Source organism: Muscardinus avellanarius (genome assembly GCF_963383645.1).
Source record: "Muscardinus avellanarius genome assembly, chromosome: 10".
NCBI classification, from domain to species: Eukaryota; Metazoa; Chordata; class Mammalia; order Rodentia; family Gliridae; genus Muscardinus; species Muscardinus avellanarius.
Genome location: NC_137796.1, coordinates 57,148,397 through 57,171,330, shown reverse-complemented (window position 1 = coordinate 57,171,330; position 22,934 = coordinate 57,148,397). Strand labels below are relative to the sequence as shown.

At 53.8% G+C, this 22,934-nt stretch overlaps 2 protein-coding genes across 2 annotated transcripts in view; both read left to right on the top strand.

The window, feature by feature from the left end:
- Window positions 1-2,723, top strand: part of NECTIN2 (nectin cell adhesion molecule 2) — a gene marked incomplete at both ends in the record, with an annotated part of 42,687 nt that extends 39,964 nt beyond the window's left edge. Inside the window, 3 exons of the mRNA XM_080702765.1 lie at window positions 1,378-1,441; window positions 1,571-1,657; window positions 2,454-2,723. Of these exons, the coding sequence (XP_080558891.1) occupies window positions 1,378-1,441; window positions 1,571-1,657; window positions 2,454-2,723 (421 nt within the window). The remainder of the gene's footprint in view (window positions 1-1,377; window positions 1,442-1,570; window positions 1,658-2,453) is intronic.
- Window positions 2,724-6,196: 3,473 nt separating this feature from the next.
- On the top strand, window positions 6,197-18,819 carry TOMM40 (translocase of outer mitochondrial membrane 40; the record flags this gene model as incomplete). The annotated part of the gene is made up of 10 exons (XM_080702372.1): window positions 6,197-6,289; window positions 6,388-6,670; window positions 7,355-7,422; window positions 7,883-7,975; window positions 9,079-9,180; window positions 9,267-9,372; window positions 16,438-16,560; window positions 16,693-16,769; window positions 16,888-16,990; window positions 18,680-18,819. Exons 2-10 carry the CDS (start codon window positions 6,394-6,396, stop codon window positions 18,817-18,819), a joined length of 1,089 nt encoding a protein of 362 aa, XP_080558498.1. The 5' UTR covers window positions 6,197-6,289; window positions 6,388-6,393.
- Between the last annotated feature and the right edge of the window lie 4,115 nt (window positions 18,820-22,934).

Sequence of the window (22,934 nt, the reverse complement as noted above, 5' to 3'; positions counted from 1 at the left end):
AATGCCCCAGGTACCGGAAAAAATAAAGGAGCCCTGTGGGGGTGTATATCTAGACTTGCACAAGAGTTCCTGATATGTCTTCTGAATCAGAGGTGCTTCCTGGAAGAGTAGGAATTCACAGATTAGTAAGAGTTTGCCAAGCCAGGCGTGGCAGCACATGCCTGTAATCCCAGTTCTTGGGAGGCTGAGAAAGGAGGAGTGTAGGTTTGAGGACAGCCTCACCAAGTAATGAGACTTTTATCAACCTAGTGAGACCCTGTTTCCGAATAAAAGTAAAAGAGGGCTGGAGGTATGTATAGCTCACAGGTAGAATGTCCCTGGGTTCAATTTCCAGTACCAAAGGGGGTGGGGGGGAGTTTGCCAGGCAGGGGGGTGGGGCTGTTAGAAAAGGAGATAAGGAAGTGGATATTGCTCACCCGTAATCCCAGTATGTGGGCGGCTATTACAAGAGCATCATAAGTTCAAGGCCATTCTCAGAGAGCAACTTAACGTGACTCTCAACAACTTAGGGAGACCCTGTTTCAAAAACAAAAAAAGAAAAGCCGGCCTGGTGACACATGCGTGTAATCTCAGTACTTGCGAGGCTGAGCCAGGAGGATCACACCGCCTCAGATACCTAGTGAGGCCCTCCACAACTTAGTGAAATTCTGTTTCAAAATAAAGAATAGGACACTGAGCATGGTGGAGCACGCTTATAATTCGAGCACTTGGGAGGCTGAGACAGGAGGATCACACAGGTTCAAAGCCAGCCTCAGCTACTTAGTGAGGCTCGCAGCAACTTAGTGAGACCCTGTTTCCAAATAAAGTATAAGAGAGTTCTGGGAGAGTATCCTGGAGATAGAAAGGCCCCTGTGTTCCACCCCCAGTACCACTAAATAAATAAATATATAAATAAAAAATAAAAGCTGGGTGTGGTGGCACATGCTTGTAATCCCCACGCTTGGGAGGCGGAGACAGGAGGATCGCACAGGTTCGAAGCCAGCCGTGCTGGCGTAAGAGACCCTGTTTCAAAAATATAAAATAGGTCTGGGAGTGTAGCCCGGAGGTAGAAGGGTTTCCAGGAACCCCAGTACCACCAAAAAATAATGAAAGAAAGAAAGAGAGAGAGAGGGAGGGAGGGAGGGGAAGGGGGGGAGAGAAAGAAAGAAAGAAGGAAAGAAGGAAGGAAAGAAAGAAAGAAAGAAAGAAAGAAAGAAAGAAAGAAAGAAAGGGGCTGAGGGTGTAGCTCAGAGGTAGAATGCCCCTGGATTTAAGCCCCAGCACCACAAGAAAACACATAAACCCCAGGAGAGGGAGGCAGAGCAGAGGGTGTAGGAGCCTGGAATAAGTGGCGTTCTGGGGGCTCAGCCTCCATGTGACCGACCTTCCACCCCACAGCCTGGAAGGACCTCCCTCCTATAAACCCCCAACCCCAAAGGCCAAGCTGGAGGAGCCAGAGATGGTGAGCCTTCCCCTGGAGCCCAAGTTGCCCCAACTCCAAGCCCTCCTTTCCCCACTGGGGCCAGACTATGAGGGGAGCGGGGTGGGGGAGGCCCTCTGGGGGTCCTGACCTGCCCCCCTCTTGCCGCAGCCTTCCCAGCTCTTCACCCTGGGGGCCTCGGAGCACAGCCCACTCAAGACCCCCTACTTTGATGCTGCCATCTCGTGCGCCGAGCAGGTAGGAGCTGCTCCTGAGAGGACAAGGCTATGGCTGGGTCTGGGCTTAAGGGCCAAGGGTCAGCAGCAGAGGTCAAATTCAAGGTCAGGGCTGTGTCTCTGGCTGGAGCTCAGACCCCTGAGATGTGTTCGGAGATTTGATGGAGCAGGTCAAAGGTAAAAGGTCCAAGGACAGCCAGAATCCTGGCACTGGGGAGGCTTAGATAGGAGGATCACAGGTTGGAGACCAGCCTCAGCAACTTATTGAGACCCTGTACAAATTGAAAAATAAAATAGGGCTGGGGGTATAGCTCAGAGGGAGAATGTCCCTGGGTTCAATCTCCAGTACCAAAAAAAGTCCAAGGACACGGGGTTAAGTCAGTGGGTCAGTGAGGGCTGGCTGAGTGTGTAAGGCTGCCAGACACTCTGCCCGGAGCTGGGACCAGACAGGAGATCCCTTCCCTCAGTGGTCTGCTGGAGGCCAAGGGTCAGATACTGAGGCTGAGACAAGTTGAGGTTCAGGAGTTGTTCGGGGCTCGAGGTTAAGTAGGTGAGGTCAGAGATTCATGAGTAAGCCAGGGTTCAAGGGACAAAGGTGAGGCCCAGGACCAACCCATGCTGTGGTTTGGGGCCAGGGGTGGGCCATGGAATTGTCTCAGCACATCATCAACCCAGGGGACAAGGGGTGATGGGGAAATCGGGCTGATTGGCCAAGGGAGAAAGGCGGGCAGGATTTGGGGGTCAAGCTGTGAATTGGGAGCCTGTGATTGGGACCCAGGAATGACTTCGAGTCCCACTCCCTCCCTTCCCTCCTCCAGGAAATGCCTCGGTACCATGAGCTGCCCACCTTGGAAGAGCGCTCGGGGCCCCTGCTGCTGGGGGCCACCAGCCTAGGGCCCCCCATGCTGGTGCCTCCAGGGCCGCCTGCTGTGGAGGTCTCCCTGGACCTAGAAGATGAGGAGGAGGAGGACGACGATGAAGACTATCTGGACAAGATCAACCCCGTCTACGACGCCCTGTCCTACCCCAGCCCCTCTGATTCCTACCAGGGCAAAGGCTTCGTCGTGTCCCGGGCCATGTATGTGTGAGCCGCCATGGTCCTGCCCCCGTCACTCGCCACTGTGATCCCTCAGCTCGCTCGCTACCAGGGACCTCGTGCCCCGAGCTCCACCTCCGCCAAGCCACTCTCACTTAGCACCCGCCTGCGGCCTCCGACCCAAAGAAACCTGCCGGGACAGCGGAATGGAGGCACAGGGTTCAGAGGATCTCCCCAACACAACTTCTCACCCAAGGACTTCTCTCTGACTGGGACCTAAGACCATCCCACTCACCTCCCATCCACATCTCACATCCCAAAGAAGACTCCAGACCTCCAGCTTGTCCTCAGGCAGAAAGGTCCCAGCAGGTCTGCAAGTGTGGGCATTACGGGGCTCCCTGCTGCACAGACCTGAGCCCTCCAGGCAGCAGAGTCCCACATGCCCCCTCCCCACTGTACTCCCAAAGGTGGCAGGAGGGGCTTCCCTAGCCCAAGGCAGAGCTCTCCCTCCCCCTCCTGCAGGCAGGAGTCTCAGGGTCCGGGCCTTTCCCTGAGCCCCACCACCCCATTCGCTGTCTATGGAGCATGAAGCTCCAGTCCTGTGCTGGAAGGGGCGAGCGTCCTGCAGAGTGTGCCTTGACTGCCCCCCTTGGGAGAAGCATCACTGTTACCTTGACGACTACTGAATCATTTTACCTTTGCCCACTGGGATGAGGCCCAGACATCCCCCCGGGGCCGGGGGAGGGGGGGAGTTGCCTGGGTTGTGGGTAGAGGATATAATATTGTTTTGTAAGTTAGCATTTCCTACGAAATATGAGTTTATACTTTGACCAGGTCTTGTGTTTTCTGTGGGATGTGAAGGTGTCACGGGAAGAGGGTTAATTCCTCGAGGGAACGAAGGAGTTCCCGAAGAGGGAAATCCGCCTCAGGACAGGCAGGGCCCTTGGCCTACATGATGGAAAAGAATCTCAGCGTGCACCAGTCAGAGACATAGGCAGAGGTCTATTTAGAAAAGTAGGGAATACACATTCAGGGAGATATGGGTGGGCCACCTCAAGAAGAAGATGCCTTTTGGAGATTCATGGCCCTTCTTTTACAGGAAACATAGTAAACAAGGAGTGGTGATGCACGCCTGTAATCCCAAGATTTGGGAGACTGAGACAGGAGGATCATAGGTTCAAAGCCAGCCTCAGCAACTGAGAGACCTGTTTCAAAAAAAAGGGCTGGGAGTGTAGCTCAGAGGTAAAAGACCCCTGGGTTCAATCCTGAGTACCACAAAAAGAGAGAGAGAGAGAGAGACAGAGGGAGAGAGAGACACACACATGATAAAGGGCAGTTAAGGGAAGGGGTGTGGAGCAGGGAGCAGGACATGGTAGCACACACTTGTAATCCCAGTACTTGGGAGGCTGAGTAAGGAGGATTGCAGGTTCGTAGACAGCCTCATCTACTAACTGAAGCCCTCTATGACTTAGTGAGTTCCTGTGTCCAAAAGTAAGGAATAAAAATAAAAAAGAATAGGACTGGGGGTGTAGGTTGAGATAGAATGCCCCTAGCTTAAATTCCAGTACTGCAAAAAAAAAAAAAAAAAAAAAAAGGAAGGTACGTGAGGGTGACCTCACACAGCCACGGTGAGGTGATCTGGGTGGGCGGGTCATCCTTAGGCTCATCAAAATCTCCATTATCTGATCAGTACATATCATGGAAAGTCTCCTAAATTATAGGTTTCTCTAGGTATCTGTTTTGTCAACAGTTTACAGAACCATATAGGTTCTTTCCCCTTAACTCTTAACGTCTACGGAGTCCCCAGGAGTTTGGTAGTGACAGGCCTAGAACTGGTTTGAGCACCAGATTTTTTCCTTTTTGTGTGTTTATGTGTGTGTGTGCTGGCAACTGAACCCAAAGACATTTAGACATTTTACCTCTGAGCTATACCCTCAGCACTTTTTTTTTTTTTTTTCATTTTGAAATAGGGTCTTGTTAGGTTTCTGAGAGTTTTAAGTTGCTGAGGCTGTCCTCAAACCTACTTCTAAGAACTGGGATTACAGGTATGCACTACTATGCCTAGCTAACATGATAGCTTTTTTTGGGGGGGGGATTCTACCTCCAAACTATATCCCTAGTTATTTTGTTTGTTTGTTTATTTATTGCAGTACTGGGGATGGAACCTAGGGGCACTCTACCTCCGAGCTACACCCCCAGCCCTATATTCTTTATTTTGAAACACGGTCTCACTGAGTTGCAAAGGGCCTCACTAAGTAGCTGAGGCTGTCCGGGGACGTGACCCTACTCTCTCAGCCTCCCAAATGCTGGGATTACAAGGGTGCGCCATCACACCAGGCTCACGAATATATATATGTATTTGGCGGTACTGGGTATGAAACCCAACGGCATTCTACCTCCGAGCTACACACCTAACATTTTTTATTCTTTGAGACAGGGTCTTACTGTGTTACAAAGGGCCTAAGTAGCTGAGGCTGGCCGCAAACCGCGATCCTCCAGCTCAGTCTCCCAAATGCTGGGATTACAAACTGTGCCACCACGCCCGGCTACGAATATTTTAAGAGGAGCCCAAGGCATAACAAAGGCAGAGTGGTGAATAATGGCAAAATAGGGGCGGCGGGCAGGGTGGGCAATGGACAGGAGTTAATGGACCTGAAACTCGATGGTTAATTAGAGATAGGCCGGATGAATGTGAACCGGCAGAAACGGGCTAAAGGTAGTTCAGAGGAAATGAAGTTAAAATGAATGGGACGAATGCATGATGGGAAATGGGACAAGAATGAATGGGCCAAAGATAGAAGCCGCAGTGACGCAAGGAACCGAAGGCACGATGGGTAACGAAAGGGGCGGGTCTGAGGCCACTGTCGCGTTAAGAGGTACTTAGAGGGATTGTGGGTAACAACCAGGGCAGGGTTCGCAGAACAGGTTAGGATTCTCCCGAAGCACTGTGGGAAGGGCCAGCACTTCCGGTCTCTGGTCCGCGACTCGGGATCCGAAAGGGTGCCCCTCTGCCGCGGTGCCTGGTGGGACTAGAGGCCTGACCTTGCTGCCTAGCAGCTTCTGCCCCGCAACCCACCTTTACCAGTGTCCTTCGACCCTGGCACGTTAACCAATGAGAGATCCAGGTTGAAACGTCATCGAGGTCGGCCTCCTGTACCCCCAGAGCCAATCGTGATGCTCCAAGGGTCAATGCCGACCAATCATCGTGGCGTTTGTCGCGGGGCGGAGTCGAAAGAGGGCGCTCCTTCAGGAAAGAGGCGGGGCGATGCGCCAAGGGGCGTTGCAGAGTGAGCAGCATGGGCCAGTAGCCGGCTGGAATCAGAACCCGCGGCGTGGTGAGCCAATAGACGCGGGCGTCGCGAGCCAATGGAGCTGTGCGATACCGCTTCGCCATTGGGAACCAATAGAAGAAGACATTCAATATAGTTGGGTGTGATTTCCATCCATGACTCCAATAGCCGGCCGGGCTCCGAGGGCGGTGGGCGGGCCCCAGGGCACACTGAACCAATGGGCTGACTGGGGCGGGGCGACGGCGGCGACGGCGGCGGCAGCGGGTTCGGTTGCGCGTGGCGCACGGGGTGGGAGCGGAGCCCAGGCCGGGAGCAGGCGCCACCGCCAGTGAGAACCGGGGTCCGGAACCGGGCGGGGGGGGTGGCTGGGGTTGAACCTGGGGCGCGCGGGCCCTGACCTCTGCCCTCTGACCTCTTCCCTTGCAGGCGACCATGGGGAACGTCTTGGCCGCCAGCTCGCCGCCCGCAGGGCCGCCGCCGCCGCCTGCGCCGGCCCTCGTGGGGCTGCCGCCGCCCCCGCCCTCGCCGCCGGGCTTCACGCTGCCGCCGCTCGGAGGCGGCCTGGGCGCCGGGGCCAGCGCGGGTCGAGGTTCGGAACGAACCCCAGGATCTGCTGCCGCCGCCAGCGCCGCGGGGGCCGCCGACGATGGGGCCTGCGGCTGCCTGCCCAACCCGGGCACGTTCGAAGAGTGCCACCGGAAGTGCAAGGGTGAGGGGCGAGGGCCCCGGCCGGGTGATCCGGAGACCCTGATCCCGGGGAGAGGAGGACACTGGGGACCTTGGGAGTTGGCGCGCACCATCGGAATCACTTAACAGCCTTGGGAGTTGACGTTGGGAGCAGATGGTGGAACATTGGACTTGGGGCTTAGATCTGTGGAATCAGATGGTGGAACCTCAGGATGGAATGCCTTAGCAGGAGAGAAGAGCCTTAGGGGCTCCGGAGTTCCGGGATCAGCCACGAGACGCCTAGGGTGATGGGGAAGGAAACTGAGGCCCAAGGTCACTGTGTCACAAGGTCCCCGTGAGGGTAGAAGCCAAGGCTTCTAGACCCTGACTTGGCACAGTGATGATAGTCACGGTGACGGAGATTTAATGAGCACTGTTCTGGTATTTAGTATGTGTTAATTCATGAAACCTTTGGGACAGTTCCAATGCCGAGGGTCCCAATCTTACAGTTGATGAGTTTGACATAAATAAAATGACTTGATTAAAGTCACACTGATGTTAGAAATCAGTTTTGGACACAAGTCAAGGGCTCTGAGTCGATCCACGAGGCAATACCACCTCCCTTCTGGTTGGGTTACTTTGTGAGATGTTCTGCTGTGGGGTGGTAGCGAAGGAAGAGTCGGGGTGTGTGTGCAGGGTGGAGTATGACAGCATTTCTCTTCTCCAGAGCTGTTTCCCATTCAGATGGAGGGTGTCAAACTTACAGTCAACAAAGGGTTGAGTAACCATTTCCAGGTGAGCCTTCCTGGTGCCTTCACCCACCAGAGGTCATCACAGCCATCCCCCTGCATCTGTACATGCAACCCCCTACTCTCCTTAAAGGCTGGGCTCCTTTGTATTTGGAAATAGTAAGAAACAATGCCACGCGAACTACTTAGTGAGGTCAGTGGTAGGGTTTGGGGACCCCAAAGCCCAGGGGTGCCCCTCACCCTTGATATCTAGACAAGAGTGACGCACCAGGTATGGAGCCTACTTTCAGCCCACCCTTTCTGAGTCTGTAATTGGGTCACACCTCCCAGCCTTTGTTTCTTTTTTGAGGTGCTGAGGTTTGAACTCAGGGCCTCACTCACACCAGGCACGTGTTCTACTACTGAGCTACAACCCCCAGTCTTCAACCCCTGCCCAGGCCAGAGACCCTATCTCCAGTGGGGAAGCCAGACTGGCAAGTACCCCACGGCCCTCCCTCTTCTCTCAGGTGAACCACACAGTAGCCCTCAGCACAATCGGGGAGTCCAACTACCACTTCGGGGTCACGTACGTGGGGACAAAGCAGCTGAGTCCCACAGAGGTGAGGTTCCTTTTGTCATCCATTCATTGTATCTTTCTTTGAACAAATGTGTAGCCAAGCACCAGGCTAAGGAGGTCAGAGCAAGCTGAGAGAGTTTGGAGTGTTGGGAGGTGGGCCTGGGTCTCTTCAAGGTCCATTGGACCCTGGGCGACCCCTTCCTCCAGGACTCCTACCCCCATCCATGCCCTGCTGATCCTGTCCCAAGTGATGCTGGGGGAGGGGGGCAGGTGATAGGGATGGCCCCGAGTGGGCAGGGCTGTGCTGTGTATCTTGCAGACCTTAGAATGCCAAACTAGGTGCTTGCTTAGACTTTCTCTAGGGGGCGCTGAAGAGCCATGGGATGATTTGAACAAGGGAAAGCTCGGGGACAGCTGATTTCCTGCTATAGACATACCCCTCAGGCTGCCTTGGGGAGGCTAGCTCTTGGGCCAGGGTCATGACTAGAGGCTTAGACAGAAAGGGGCAGTACCAAATTAGGTCCCTGCTTCTGTTTCTACCTCCGAGCTACATCCCCAGCCCTATTTTTTTTTTTTTTTTTTTTTTTGGAACAGGGTCTCACTGAGTTGCAAGGGGCCTTTCACTAAGTAGTAGGTGAGGCTGTCCACGAACTATGACCCTCCTGTCTCGGCCTCCCAAATGCTGGGATTACAAGCAGGCACCACCACACCTACTTTTTTTAATTTTTTTGGTACTGGGGATGGGACCCAGGTTCATCCTACCTCCAAGCTATACCCCTCGCCTGGCTTTTTTATTCTTTATTTTGAAACAGGGTCTCACTAAGTAGCTGAGGCTGGCCACGAACCCGGATCCTCCTGTCTCAGCCTCCTGAGTCCTGGGATTACAAGCGTGCGCCGCCATGCCCGGCTGCCTCTCTTTATTCAGTGACCTTCCTGTCCGCCTATTCTGCTCAGCTCCGTACTGGACACAGTAGTAGCTTGAACAGCCGTGAGACTCACAGTCCAGGAAGATGGGAAGCACCGCTTCCCAGGGTGGACAACCAAGAAAGAGGGAGGGCTTTGTGAAGGGGGGCTCCCCATGTCCTTTAGGTCTCTCTAGCACTTCGCATTGCTGGCCTGACCTCTAACCTGCCCTGTGCCCCACAGGCGTTCCCCGTGCTGGTGGGTGACATGGACAACAGTGGCAGCCTCAACGCTCAGGTCATTCACCAGCTGGGCCCCGGCCTCAGGTCCAAGATGGCCATCCAGGTGAGTGGGGTGGGCGTGGCCCCTGCTCCACTGGCCAGGTGCTCCCTGGCTCCTACCGCCCTCACTCACGCTCCCTTCCCCCGCAGACGCAGCAGTCCAAGTTTGTGAACTGGCAGGTGGACGGGGAGTACCGGGGTTCTGATTTCACAGCAGCCGTCACCCTGGGGAACCCAGACGTCCTGGTGGGCTCAGGTAAGAAGAGAAGGCTTGGAGGGTGGTCACAGAACTCCCATTCCATCCTTCCAGCAAACCCATTTGCTTCTCAAGGCCTCCTTTTCTACCCTATGACAAGTGGGCAGGGCAAGGGTGGCTTCAAAACATTAGGCACAGGCTTGTAATCCTAGTGCTTGGGAGGCTGGGACAGGAGGATGGCAGGTTCATGGCCAAAGTAAGAAAAAAAATAAAATAACTGAGAACATAGCTCAGTTAAAGTGCCCATGACTTCAATTCCCAGTACCACCATAAATAAATAAAATGAAAGGACTGGGGATATAGCTCAGAGTTAGAACACCCCTGGGTTCAATCCCTAGTACCAAGATAATAATAATTAACTAAAAAGCAGAGCTAGAGCCCTGTAATCCCAGCATTCAGGAGGCTGAAAAAGGAAAATCATGGTTCACAGACAGCCTTGGCTACTTAGGCCCTTTGCAACTCAGTGAGACCCTGTCTCCAAGTTAAATAAAAAGGGCTGGGAGTGTAGCTCAGAGGTAGAATGCTCTTGGGTCCTGTCTTCGGCGCCCCCCCCCCACACCCACACACACATAAAGCAGGCCATATACACAGTAGGTGAGAGCGCAGCTGGAGCCCAGCCCCACAGCCCTCAGCTGGGGTGTCCGCCTCAGTTTCCTCACCTGCAAGTTGGTACTGTGAGCTCATACGTGCAGAAAGCCATGTGGGTTCTGTGCTCATGCGAGCTGCTCTTGGTGCTGTTACTCAGAGGGCTGGGGTTATTTCTGTGCGGGTCACAGGGTGACAGGCCACACGCAGTTGGGGAGAGGGATGAAGGCGAAGATGGGGGCTGGCAGATATATTCCTGTTGTTGGGTGAGGGCAGGGAGCCTCTGACTTCTGTCCCTACTTCTAGTCTCTGCCTTTCAGTTTCTTTGTTTCGTGTGTGTGTGTGTGTGTGTGTGTGTGTGTGTGTGTGTGTGTGTGTGTGTGTGTGTGTTTTGAGTGTCTGTCTTTACTTTTCTATATTCATTGGTGTTTATTGAGTATATAGTACATATTTTAAGTACTAAGAGTCTAGTGGTGAGTGAAAGATTGAAGTCTCTGTCTTGGAGTTTCCATTCCGCAGGGCAGATAGAGGCTGGGCTGTAGCCCTGCTGAAGCATGCACCTACCTCAGGCAAAGCCCTGGGGTCTGCAGAGGGGTGGGTGGAGTCCTCAGAAAATACCTCTTTCCTTTGGTGATATTTGTACCCATACTGTAAGACTTGCTGATAGGAGCCAGCAGATGATAGGGGGCTATCTTGTCGCCCTGGGGGAACCTGCCTTGCAAAAGCCCTGAGGCAGGACCCATTAGAGGAACTTCAAGGAAGATAAGGCCAAGTCCCCTGTGGCTCTTAGAATTTTGACCTGAGTTATTCTGGGATAACCCAGGGGCATTCTACCTCTGAGCTACACCCTATTTTTTTATTATTTATTTATTTAAATTTTTTTGTCTTTTTACAGTACTGGGGATGGAACCCAGGGTCATGCTACCTCCAGGAGTCACCCCCAGCCCTATTTTTTATTCTTTATTTTGAAACAGTCTCGCTGAGTTGCAAAAGGCCTCACTAAGTAGCTGAGGTTGGCCTTAACCCGGGATTCTCCTGTCTCAGCCTCCCAAATGCTGTGTGCCACCACCCCGGGCTTTATTTTTGTATTTTGAAATGGTCTCCTAACATTGCTGAGTCTCACTAGTTGCTGAGGCTGTCCTTGAACACGACTTTCTCCTGTCTCAGCTTCCCAAGAAATGTGATTGCAGGCCTGCACCACCACACCCAACTTCCCACAGCTCTCTCTACCCCAGACATTTGCAGGAGCTTTCTCTGCTGCTTGGAATGCTTCCCTCTGGCTATGACCACATGTCACCCTTGATGAAAGTGTTACCTGTCTGCCTGTCACCTGGCCACATCCCTCACCTTTGTAGTAGTTCCCTCTCAACTTATCTTAGTTCTTATCACTGGTCCTCACTGAGAGGGCGGGTGCTGGCCCAGTACTGTGCCTATATACCCAAAGGCCTGAAACAGAGCGGGCACTCCAACTCCCCAAGCCTCAGTGGTGGTAACACAGGTCCCGCCTTCTGTCTCTTGCTCACGGCAGGCACTCTGGGCACCCTGTACATCCTCTCGGTCATCCTGGCCCTGGGGACAGAGCTGTGAGTCGGACTTGCTGCCATTTTCCCCATCCTGCTGAGGCCTAGAGAGGGACCATGCCTCTCTATATACAGCGAGTGGGACTTGAGTCCCTGCTCTGCTGTGTCCCGTAGCACTGTCTCCTGGGCCCAGGGCTCCTACAGCACTCTCAGCTCACTGTTCTTATAGGTGTCTCGACCTCATCTCAGGCACCAGAAAAAGCCAGACCTCCTGTTCCCAGGTCAGTTCTAAGTGCTCAAGCCCACCAGCAAGGACAGCTCAAGCCTGGACCCAGAGGGCTCCATCCCTCAGCTTCCTCGTCTGTCACACGGGCACGTGGTAAAGGTTCAGTGAGCCTTCTGTGGTGGCGCCCACTTGTAATCCCAATACTTGAGAGGCTGACACAGGAAAATTGCAGGTTCAAAGAGAGCCTCAGGAACTAATGAGACCCCGTGTCAAAATGAAAATAAAATGGGAATAGGAGTGTGGCTTGGAGGTGGAATGCCCCTGGGTTCAATCCCTAGTACCACACACACAAAAGAAATGCCTGGGGTTGTAGTTCAAAGATAGAAGGTCCTTGTGTTCAATCCCCAGTACCAAAAGAAAATTTATACAGTGAATATATTCTCATTCAGCAGATCCTATCCAGGCAAAGTTCAGATTGCTATAATGACTTCTAGTAAGGGGGCACATCTCACCAAGAGTGAGGGGCATCTTCGCTAAGATGGCCGTGTCACGGCTCAGCACACAACTGAGCCGAGTGCTATGGCAGAGCAGTGTGGCAGTAAAGAAAGGTTCTGGCTGGCTGCAGCTGAGAACCGCCTTTTTTTTTTTTTTTTTTTTTTTTTCTTTTGTAGTACTGAGGGTGGAACCCAGGGGCTTTTCTACCTCCGGGATATACTCCCAGACCTATTTTATACTTTATTTGGAAACAGGGTCTCACTAAGCTGCTGAGAGCCTCACTAAGTAGCTGAGGCTGGCTTCGAACCTGTGCGATCCTCCTGTCTCGGCCTCCCAAGCGCTGGGATGAGAACCGCCTTTCTTGAGGTTCTCCCCACCTGCTCATCTGCCCCGGGCAGCTGCTGTTCATTTGCCCAGGAGCACTGCTATGGCCCTCGCCCAGCAGGACCGAGGCCAGGCACAGCAGCCCAACGGGCCCTTGCGCCACTTCTGCCCCTTCTTCCCGTCCAGCACCTGCCTGGCGGGTTTGGGAGGTGGAATTACCAGCTCCCCACAGGCCTCCTGCTCTCGGGGACCGCTGACTTGCTTCTTCTGCATCTTGTGCTGTTGAGCTTCTGGGGTTCTTTATGACTGTCAGAGAACATATTTAGCTGCTTGACCATGAAGGCCCAGACTGTGGGGGAGGAGTGCTGGGGATTGAACCCAGAGTATCTCTGAGCTACAGAGGTACCTGAGGCTGTCCTTCAACCTGTGATCCTGTCTCAGCCTCCCAAGTACTGGTATTTCAGGGTACGCCACCCGTCCAGCTTCAGGCTTTTTCCTTTTTTTTTTTTTTTGCAGTAATGGAAGTGGACTCCAGGGGCATTCTACCTTCTAGCTACACCCCTTACACACCCCAGCCCTAATTTTGACTTTGTGTGTATGTGTGTGGGTCTGGGGGTGGAATCCAGAGGCTTTCTACCTCTGGGCTATACTCCCAGACCTATTTTTTATTTGGAAACAGGGCCTCACTAAGTCACTGAGAGCCTCACTAAGGCTGGCTTCAAACCTGTGCGATCCTCCTGTCTCAGCCTCCCAAGCACGGGGATTACAAGTGTGCATCACCCCGCCCAGCTTCCCAAGGACATTCAACCTCTGACCTACACCCCCTGCCCTATTTTTTATTCTTTATTTTTAAACAGGGTCTCACTGAGTTGCAGAGGGCCTCTCTAAGTAGCTGAGGCTGTCCGTGAACCATGTTCCTCCTGTCTTCGCCTCCCAAATGCTGGGATTACAAGCTTACACCACCACGCCCAGCTTCCGATGTCATTTTAGTACTATAAATGCACATGGAGCTGGACTGATCTTCGTGGTGGGGGACATTCGGGGACATCCCTAGCCTGTGCCCACTAGATACCACTACAAACCCCTCCCAGGTCAAGCCAACCAAACATGCCTCCAGACATTGCCCGGTCTCCCAGGCTGAAACTCACTGATGGAGCCAAAGCCCCTGGCCTTGTGAGGCTCAGGGCACAGCCTGGGGTGGAGAGAGACAAGTGCAGTTGGATGAGACATGTCCTTTACAGGGGTAAGATCTGGTTAGGGCTGAGGATGGTGAGGCTGGGTTGTAGCTCTGAGAAAGCATGCGCTTACCATGCAGGTGGCGCTGGGCTCCTCACCCAGCACTCGGTGGTGGGGCCTGAGAGGTAAGGAAGATGGCTAGAGAGGTGTTTGGGGTTATCATGGTCTTGTCCAATATTTGCCACAGCGGAAAGGCTGAGTTGTGACTGTAGATGACTACTTATCCCTCCCTGGGCCACAGTTTCCCTCTCAGTCGAATGAATGGAGGCTCCTGACCAGAGGTATTTTAAGAGAGGTGGTTAAACACAGCCAGTTCTCGAGGTAGCAGTCAGGTGGGGTGTGGTGGCTCACACCTGCAGTCCTGGTGCTTGGTAGGCTGAAGCAGGAGGATGGCAGGTTTGAGTGGTGCACACTTGTAATCTCAGTACTCAGGAGTCTGAGACAGTAGTATTGCAGGTTCACACCAGCCTCAGAAACCCCCCCCACCCCCCAGACTGCCAGACCTTTTTTTTTTTTTTTTTTTTTTTTTTGGAAACAGGGTCTCACTGAGTTGCTGAAAGCCTAAGTGGCTGAGGCTGGCTTCGAACCTCAGTGATCCTCCTGTCTCAGCCTTCAAAGCACGGAGATTGGATTGCCTGTGCCACCACGCCCGGCTACCTTGTTTTAAAATAAAAATACTCTGGGCATGGTGGTGCATGCTTGTAATCCCCACACTTGGGAGGCAGAGACAGGAGGATCGTGCAGGTTTGAAGCCAGCCTCTCTGGCTTAAGTGGCTCTGTTTCCAAATAAAAAAGTACAAAATAGGTCTGGGAGGACAGCCCAGGGGTAGAAGGGTTCCATCCCCAGTACCACCAAATAAAAATTAAAAGAAAAGAATAGGCCAGGCGTGGTGGCGCATGTTTGTAACCTCAGCATTTGAGAGGCTGAGACAGGAGGATCGCGGTTTGAGGACAGCGTCAGCTACTACTTAGTGAAGCCCTCTGCAACTCAGACAGCCGCTCTGGCATAAGAGACCCTGTTTCAAAAATATAAAATAGGTCTGGGAGTGTAGCCCAGTGATAGAAGGGCTTCCAGGAACTCCAGTACCACCAAAAAAAGAAAGAAAGAATTTAAAAAAGAGGGCTAGGGGTATAGCTTGGAGGTAGAATGCCCTTGGGTTCTATTCCCAGTACCACACACACAAAAAAAAATAAGTAAATAAAATAATAAAATAGGGGTGGGGTTTTAACTCAGGTAGAATGCCCCTGGGTTTCATCCCCAGCACAAAAATAAATGTAATCCCTGTACTTGGGAGGCTGAGATAGGATTGCAGATTCAAAGCCAGCCTCAGCAATTTAGACACTGTTTCAAACTAAAATATAAAATAAGGCTGAGGATGTAGCTCAGAGATAGAATGTCCCTGGTTCAATCCCCAGTACTACAAAAAAAAAAAGTAAATGAAAGGATACCAGTCAGAAGTTACTTTGTATTTTCTACTCTTTGGGGGAAAGAAGTAATCACAATGGACCTCATAAGCCCATGGTGCCCTGGCCACAAACTCGTAGCCCCCTTCATTCCCACCCGGCCCATCTTGGGGGCTGAGGGTCCCACTCCGGACTGTCCACCTTTCCTGCTGTCCCGGGGAGTCAAGCCCAGTCCACCCCCTCCCTGAGCTCCTGGCCTGGGAAGCACCTGGCGCCTCTCACGCTCCGTTCCCCGGAGCTTGCTGTCTCTTCCCACCCAGTCTTGGGAGCCTTGCCCCTCCTATGTTCCTGATTCAGTCCTGTCTCTGTCGTCTTCAGTTCTGTTCCCTGTCGTTCCTCCCCCATCTTCCCTCCTGCGCAGTGGCTGCAGAGGCACCAGAGCAGGTGGCGTGGGTCCCTGGCCTTGAGAGCCCCTCCAGGGGATGCTAACAATTTGTTGCCCAGCAAGTGCTGAGGCCTCAGCCATCCCTCCTGCTGAGGGGCCGGGGACTCAGCCTAGCCAGGCCTCGAGACAGTGGGGCTCTCGAGACAGTGGGGCTCTCGTTTGATGTGTGTCACAACCATCAAGAGTAATGGAGGGAAGCCGGGCGTGGTCGCGCACGCATTCGGTAGGCTGAGACTGGAGGATGGCGGTTCGCGGACAGCCTCAGCTACTTAGTGAGGCCCTCTGCAACTCAGTGAGACCCAGTTTCAAAATAAAGAATAAAAAATAGGGCAGGAGGTGTAGCTCAGAGGTCAAATGCCCCTGGGTTCCATCCTCAGACCCTCAAAAAAGAAAAAAAAAAGAGCAGTGGAGGGAGCAGAGAAGTGACAGTGACGCCGGCGGCCTAGGGTGGCTCGGCTGGCCAGTGGGAGGCCTGGGTGTGAACCCGGGCTCCGTGCTCTTCCCAACTCGACTCTCCTGCCTCTCGCAGTGGCAGAGTGGCTCAGAGCCGGGGCTTGGGAGGTGTAGAGGCCTGGATCTGCCCTGACACATTTTGTGACCATGGGTGAGTGACTTGCTCCCTTGGCCTCTGTCCTCGTCTGTCAGTGGTGGCCAGTGAGTACTGGCTGCGTGGGGTCGTGGGAGCCCAAGGAGGTCCCACAGGTGATGCGGCCACCACAGGGCTTGGGAGGCAGACCTCCGCGGGGGTGGGGAGCCTGTGAGGCTTCATGGAGGAGGATTCTGGCTAGGCACTCTAGATGGGTAGAAACTGACAGCCATTTCACCCACAGGAATTCTCGTGGCCCACTACCTTCAGAGCATCACACCGTGTCTGGCCCTGGGCGGAGAACTGGTCTACCACCGGCGACCTGGGGAGGAGGGCACCGTCATGTCATTGGCTGGGAAATACACATGTGAGCCTGGGGGCCCCAGTCCTGGGTCCGAGGGAGGTGGGCGAGGGCCTGAGTTTCTGGGTCCAGTGGAGGAATCTGGCTTCCCACGTGCCCAAGTCCCCTTGGTAACCTGCCCCACCCCCTGTCTTGCAGTGAACAACTGGTTGGCAACCGTAACATTGGGCCAGGCAGGCATGCACGCGACATACTACCACAGAGCCAGCGATCAGGTGGGCTGGTGTGGGGACTGAGCCGTGCTTCCCAGGCTGGGGGAGGGGGGCAGGACTGGCATGCCTGCTGGTCCAGATGCAGCAGGCTCACCCTTTTGTATTGCCCTGGCTCTTCCAGCTACAGGTGGGCGTGGAGTTTGAGGCCAGCACAAGGATGCAGGACACCAGTGTCTCCTTTGGGTACCAGCTGGACCTGCCCAAGGCCAACCTCCTCTTCAAAGGTACGGGCCTCAGTTTCCCTCCAATGAGAAAGAGATAAGAGGTGATTCAGCTTTTAGTGGGTGTGGAGGCCAAAGGATAGGACCAGGATGACAGTGCAGGGGCTTTTGTGGGCCTCCAAATTACCCAGGAAGGCTTGTTAAGTGGGTGCCAAGCCCTGCCCCTGGAGTAGCTCACAGATGTGGCCAGGTGAAGCGCAGGGCTTCATGTTCTCCGCCCAGCTGTCAAGCTCTCCACGCTCTGCACTGGCCCTCTTTTTCTTTTTTTTTTTTTTAATTTTTTAAAACTTTTTGTAGTACTGAGGGTGGAACCCAGGGGCTTTTCTACCTCTGGGCTACACTCCCAGGCCTGTTTTATACTTTATTTGGAAACAGGGTCTCACTAAGTTGCTGAGAGCCTCACTGAGTAGCTAAGGCTAGTTTCAAACCTCTGCGATCCTCCTTTCTCAGCCTCCCAATCCCTGGGTTAGCACGTGCGTCTACCACACAAGCCTTAATCAGTATTTTCCTAATGGTACTGGCGATCCCGCCCAGGAACACTCCACTTCTGAGCTATACCCCAGCCCTTTTTCATTTCCATTTTGAAACAGGGCCTTACTAGGTCGCTGAGAGTCTCTGCACTATTGCTGAGGCCGGCCTTGAACCTGCAAAACTCCTGTCTCAGCCTCCCTCGTATTGACTGGGATTACAGTTGTATGCCATCATGCCCAGCTTTTGTTATTTTCAAAAATGGAAGCAGCTTGGAAGTCTAGTCTAGTTGTTGAGCTCACGCTAGTGGAAACTTAGGCTCTCGGAGGCTACATGACCACAGCAGATTCGTAGCCTCTGGCCATAGTCCTGATGTTGTCTTCCCCAGGCCTGTGTTCTCAGGCTTAGGGCAGGCCGGGGGCCCTGGGAGGCCCAGATGTCTTTCTGCTGCTGTGAGGGCACTAGCCGCAGGACAAGCTCCCTGCTGCTTCCAGCACATGTGTTCTGATCCTTTGCCAGTGAGGAGACAGCCCCACAGCCTTGCCTATCCATAAGGTCCTTGTGCACAGGCCTTAGATGGAATTCCAGCCTTTTTATTTCTTGGTGCTGGGGGGTTGAACCCAGGCAGTCTACCTCTGAGCTACACTCCCAGCCCTATTTTTTATTCTTTATTTGGAAAAAGGGTCTCACTCAGTTGCTAACAGCCTAAGTAGCTGAGGCTGTCCGCAAACTGTGATCCTCCCATTTCAGTCTCCCAAATGCTGGATTACAAGCGAGTGCCACCACACCTGGCTCCTATTTTGTTTTTTGAAACAGGGTCTCCCTAAGTTTCTGAATCTGGCTTCAAACTTGTGATCCTCCTGTCTCAGCCTCTCAAGTACTGGGGATTACGTGGGTGTGCCGCCACACTCTGCTGGAATTCCAGTCTTTGAACAGAAGCAGAATACTTGCTCTGTGCTCAGCCTTGTGCTTAGTTTCACCGGGGACAGCAGTGTCCAGGACCTTGGCTTTGCTTATGGGGGGAAGACGGCTGCCCACCCCTGGAGAACAGTGACTCAGAGTGGGCTGACTGGGATGGGGGGAGTGAGCCTCCTCTCTGGTCCCAGCAGCCTAAACAGGAATCAGCAGTCTGGTGTGGCGGTGTCCGTCTGAGGTGGCCTGGAGCATGGCTGCAGGGTCCAGGGCAGGACATGGCCATCTCTCAGTGTAGCTGTTGACCCACAGGCTCTGTGGACAGCAACTGGATCGTGGGTGCCACGCTGGAGAAGAAGCTGCCACCCCTGCCCCTGACGCTGGCACTTGGGGCCTTCCTGAATCACCGCAAGAACAAGTTCCAGTGTGGCTTCGGTCTTACCATCGGCTGAGCCCACGGCACCTCCACACCCTTTCTCCTCAGCCCCTCCACTGCCCGCGTACCAGCGGGGAGACCTGCCCCCTCCTCTCCCTCCCTCCTCGGGGTCGGGGGCAGCGGAAAGGAGGGGATCCTGGAACTGAGAGCCACTTCAGGACTGAGCACCAGGGGCAGCTAGCCCAGTGGGCCTGGGGTCCCATAGGGGATTCCAGCATGGAGGGCACCAGGGCAAAGGCAGCCAGACAACCTCAGGGAGGAGTGTCGTGGCGTCCCCATCCTCCCATCAGCCCTCCCATCCACTTTCCTTCTACCCCTCGGTATAAATCATGTTTATAAGTTATGGAAGAACCGGGACATTTTACAGAAAAATTTTAAAAAAACAACAAAAAATATACATGAAAAAACAACAACAATGGACACAGGAGGCCTCCGCTTTCTCAGCTGACAGCTGCCTTTTTAGCACTTTTCAACCTGAGCACATTGGGCCAGCCTTCCCACAGCCACCAGCAGGGGGCACAGAGGGGCCGGGTGGTGCCAGGCCTGCTTGGTTGCCTTGATCCTGCTAAGGGGAAGCTCCTGGCCCAGGATCACAGAGCCTCCTATGACTTCTGCCCTGCGGGGACATCACAGGCCTCGCCTTGGCTGGGGAGGCGGGGTCTTAAGGTCACTGGCCTGTTGTGGACTGGCCAGGGTGGCTTCAGAGGACTTTGTCCAGGTGAAGCAACAGATGACAGTGTCTGGGCACAGGGTGGGGGAGGGAGCTGGGACTTTTGTTCTCCCGGGAAAGTCAGAGCTTTCAGAAATTTCAGGAAGGATTCAAGCTGCTGAAAAAGTTTAAAAACAAGGAATAAATAGTCACCTGGCAGGGGGAAGGGTTTGGCCTCAAGAAGGAAGGGACTGGAGCCCCCTCTGTAGACAAAGGAGTGGGCACTAGGTCACTTATTTCTGAGGAAGTACTGTGTAGGCTTGTGTATGTGGTACTGGGGGTTGAACTAGGGTCTCCACTGCTGAGCTCACCCCCCCCACCCCGGCCATTTTTTTTGTTTTGTTTTGAAACAAGGTCTCAATCACCCAGGCTAACCTGGAGCCTACAATCCTGTCTGCCTCTCAAGTAGTGGGGTTATAGGCATATGCCACTGCACCTGACTTTGAGGTTTATTTTTCATTTGTCTGAGATTGACTCTTGCTGCTTTCCCAGGCTGGGCTCCAGGGGTCCTCCCACCTCAGCCTCAGTAGCTGGGGCTGCTGGCACACACCACTGTGCCCAGCGGGAAGTGTCAGGGTTGTGCCATGCCAGAGCTCAGATATACTGCTCTCCAGACTGGGGAACTGAAACCCTGTCTCCCTCATGGCAGGAAGGGGGCGAGTAGGTGGAAATGACCCCTAGTTACCCTCAGGAACCATCTTGCCCACGGGCACACTGGGGCTCCCCTCCTGGGACTAAGTCCTGCAGTCTCCATCCAGCAGAATCTAGCTCTGGGCTCCCACCCTGAGGAGCCACAGCTGGCCCTGGTCTCCATGTGTGGCTTAGCCTTCCCTCAACCCTGACCTCCCTTTTATCTCTTGTTTTGTGTTCTGTGGAACAGCTGGGGACTGGAGGGGTGCATGGGCCTGGAGCAGGGCTGCCAGGAAGCTGACTGCCTTCGAGTGCTCTGTGCTCAGTCAGCCCTTGGCCCGACGTTGGGCTGTGTGTGCCAGGGACTGTCCTATGTGCTCCCGTTGCATCACACCAGTATGGGTGCCGCTGCCCTCCCACTTACTGGCAAACTGGCCACTCAGGCTTTCTTGCCTGAGATCACACGTCTGGCAACTGGCAGAGCTAGGGCTACATGGAGACCCACAGAGAGCACAGTGCAGCTTTAGAGCCCAGCAGCCAGGCCAGGGGGTGCCTGGTCCCCATCTTAGCAGTGAGGAAAGGGGCCCACCTATGCCCAAGGTCCCAGCCAAAAAGAGAGCTGTGAGGTGGCGCACGCTTTTAGTTCCAGTCCTTGGGAGGCTGAGACAGGGAAGATCCCAGGTTCGAGACCTCTGCAATTTAATGGAACTGTTTGAAGTAAAATCAGGCTCAAGGGTAGAATGCCCCTGGGTTCAAAAAACATGAACGGTTTTTTCAAGGTACCAGAGGCTGAACTTAAGACATTCTACCTCTGAGTTCTGTCCCCCAATCCCTTTTATTTTGAAATGGGGGTCTCTTAAATTGCTCAAGCAACTCGCTATTTGAAATGGGGTCTCTTAAATTGCCCAAGCAACTCGCTGGCCTTCAACTCGCTATCCTCCACCTCTCAGCCTCCTCTGTCACTGGGATTAGCGCCCTCAGCTCTAAACCCAAGTTTAACTTGAAAATTTTAGGCTTTTAGCAGATGTCTCTCAAGTCTTCCCACCTTTTCCATCGTTTCTGTCCAGGACACCCCCCCTTACCCCCCGCCACCCAGTTGTGTCCAGGAAGGGAGGGGACAGAGAAGGAATACTCTGGGTGCCAGTTTGCTCACCCCCGATGTCCCCAGACCTCCCAAAGGCCTGGATAATGAGAGTGAGGTGCCCCCCTTTCCAGGGGTCTGGAGGGGGAGGTCACAAGGCCTCTAAGCCCCACCTCGGTCCTGCCCAGGGTGAGGGGAAGCCAACAGCCCGCCTCGTGACAGGGGGCTGGCCGAGCCCCGCCCTTGCCCTGGGGGAGGGGGCGGAGCAGGGGAGCCCTATAATTGGACAAGTCTGGGTTCCCGGAGCCCTGCTCAGCCCCCGCGGAGGTAGAGACGCGGTTCCTTAGGAACGGGTGAGAAATGCGGTCCGGGACGCTGGCGTAGCTCTGGGATTTGGGGAGATGTGGTTGGGGACCCATGGCCTCAAGGAAAGAGTCGACCCAGGAGGCTGGAGGGCGAGGCAGGATTCAGGATACCCCCCCTGGGAGAGAGGAGGTAGGTGCCCTGCACCTGGGCCAGTAGAGATACAGGAGTTGAGAGCCAGACTAGGCAGGGCACTGGACTTAGAAAAGGCCGCCGGCAGGATGTCTCACCCAGCTAGAAGGTAGGGTGGGGACAGCGGTCGGACCTGCAGAATGAACGAGAAGATGAGCCTTCATAGCCAGAGCCCACGAAGTGGCATTTATCGAGAGCCTGCTGAATTCCCATTCCCGCTGCAGTGCTCAGGTCTCCGAGGTTGAGGGTGCAGAGGCAACTAGACCCGAACGATTTTTAAGATGGGCACGGTTGTGCTCGCCCGTAATCCCAGTTTGGACAAGAGGATTGTAGGTTCAAGGCCAGCCTTGACAATTTAGAAAGACCTGTTTTAAAATAAAATGCTGGTTATAGTGACTCACTTTGTACTTGGGAGACTGAGGACGATCGCAGGTTCGAAGCCAACCTCAGCAATTTAGTGAGACTCTCGGCAACTTAGCAAGATCCTGTTTCCAAATTTAAAAATTGGCCTGGGAGCTGTGGGTAGTGCCGCACACTTGTAATCCCAGCATTTGGGAGGCAGAGACAGGAGAATCGCGGTTCGAGGACAGCCTCAGGTACTACTTAGACCCTTTGCAACTCAGTGAGACCCTGTTTCAAAATAAAGAATAAACAATAGGGCTGGGGATGCGGCTCCGAGTTAGAATGGCCCTGGGTTCCATCCCCAGTACACCCCCCCCAAAAAAAAAAAATTGGTCTGGGGGTCTAGCTCAGAGGTAGAATGCCCCGGGGTTCCATCCCCAGCACCAAATTAATTAATTAATTAACTAGAGCTGGGGGTGTAGCTTAGCTCATAGGTTGAATGCGCCTGGATTCAATCCTCAGTACAAAAATAAATTACTTTTAAGTGAGGGGTTAATTCGCACATATATGGGAAGTGGCGCCTAGACGTGAAGTTGAAGCTTAGAATGTGAAGTTGGAACGAGGAGTTAGAAATTGGACCTTAGGGGGCCCTGCCGGGACTCAAAGGAACTGGGCGCCGGGGGGCGGGGGTGGAATTTGAACCCTTGGCTAAGGGAATGGAATTTTGGCAGCGGAACCGACCTGGAGTTGGAGAGATAGGAAAAGACAAAGAGGGAATTAAGTAGCCTTTGGGGGAAGGGGCTAGTTTAGTAAATGTCTGTGGTTGAATTGAGCTATCGCAGATCCGGGATGGGACAAGGCTTTGAACCCCCGA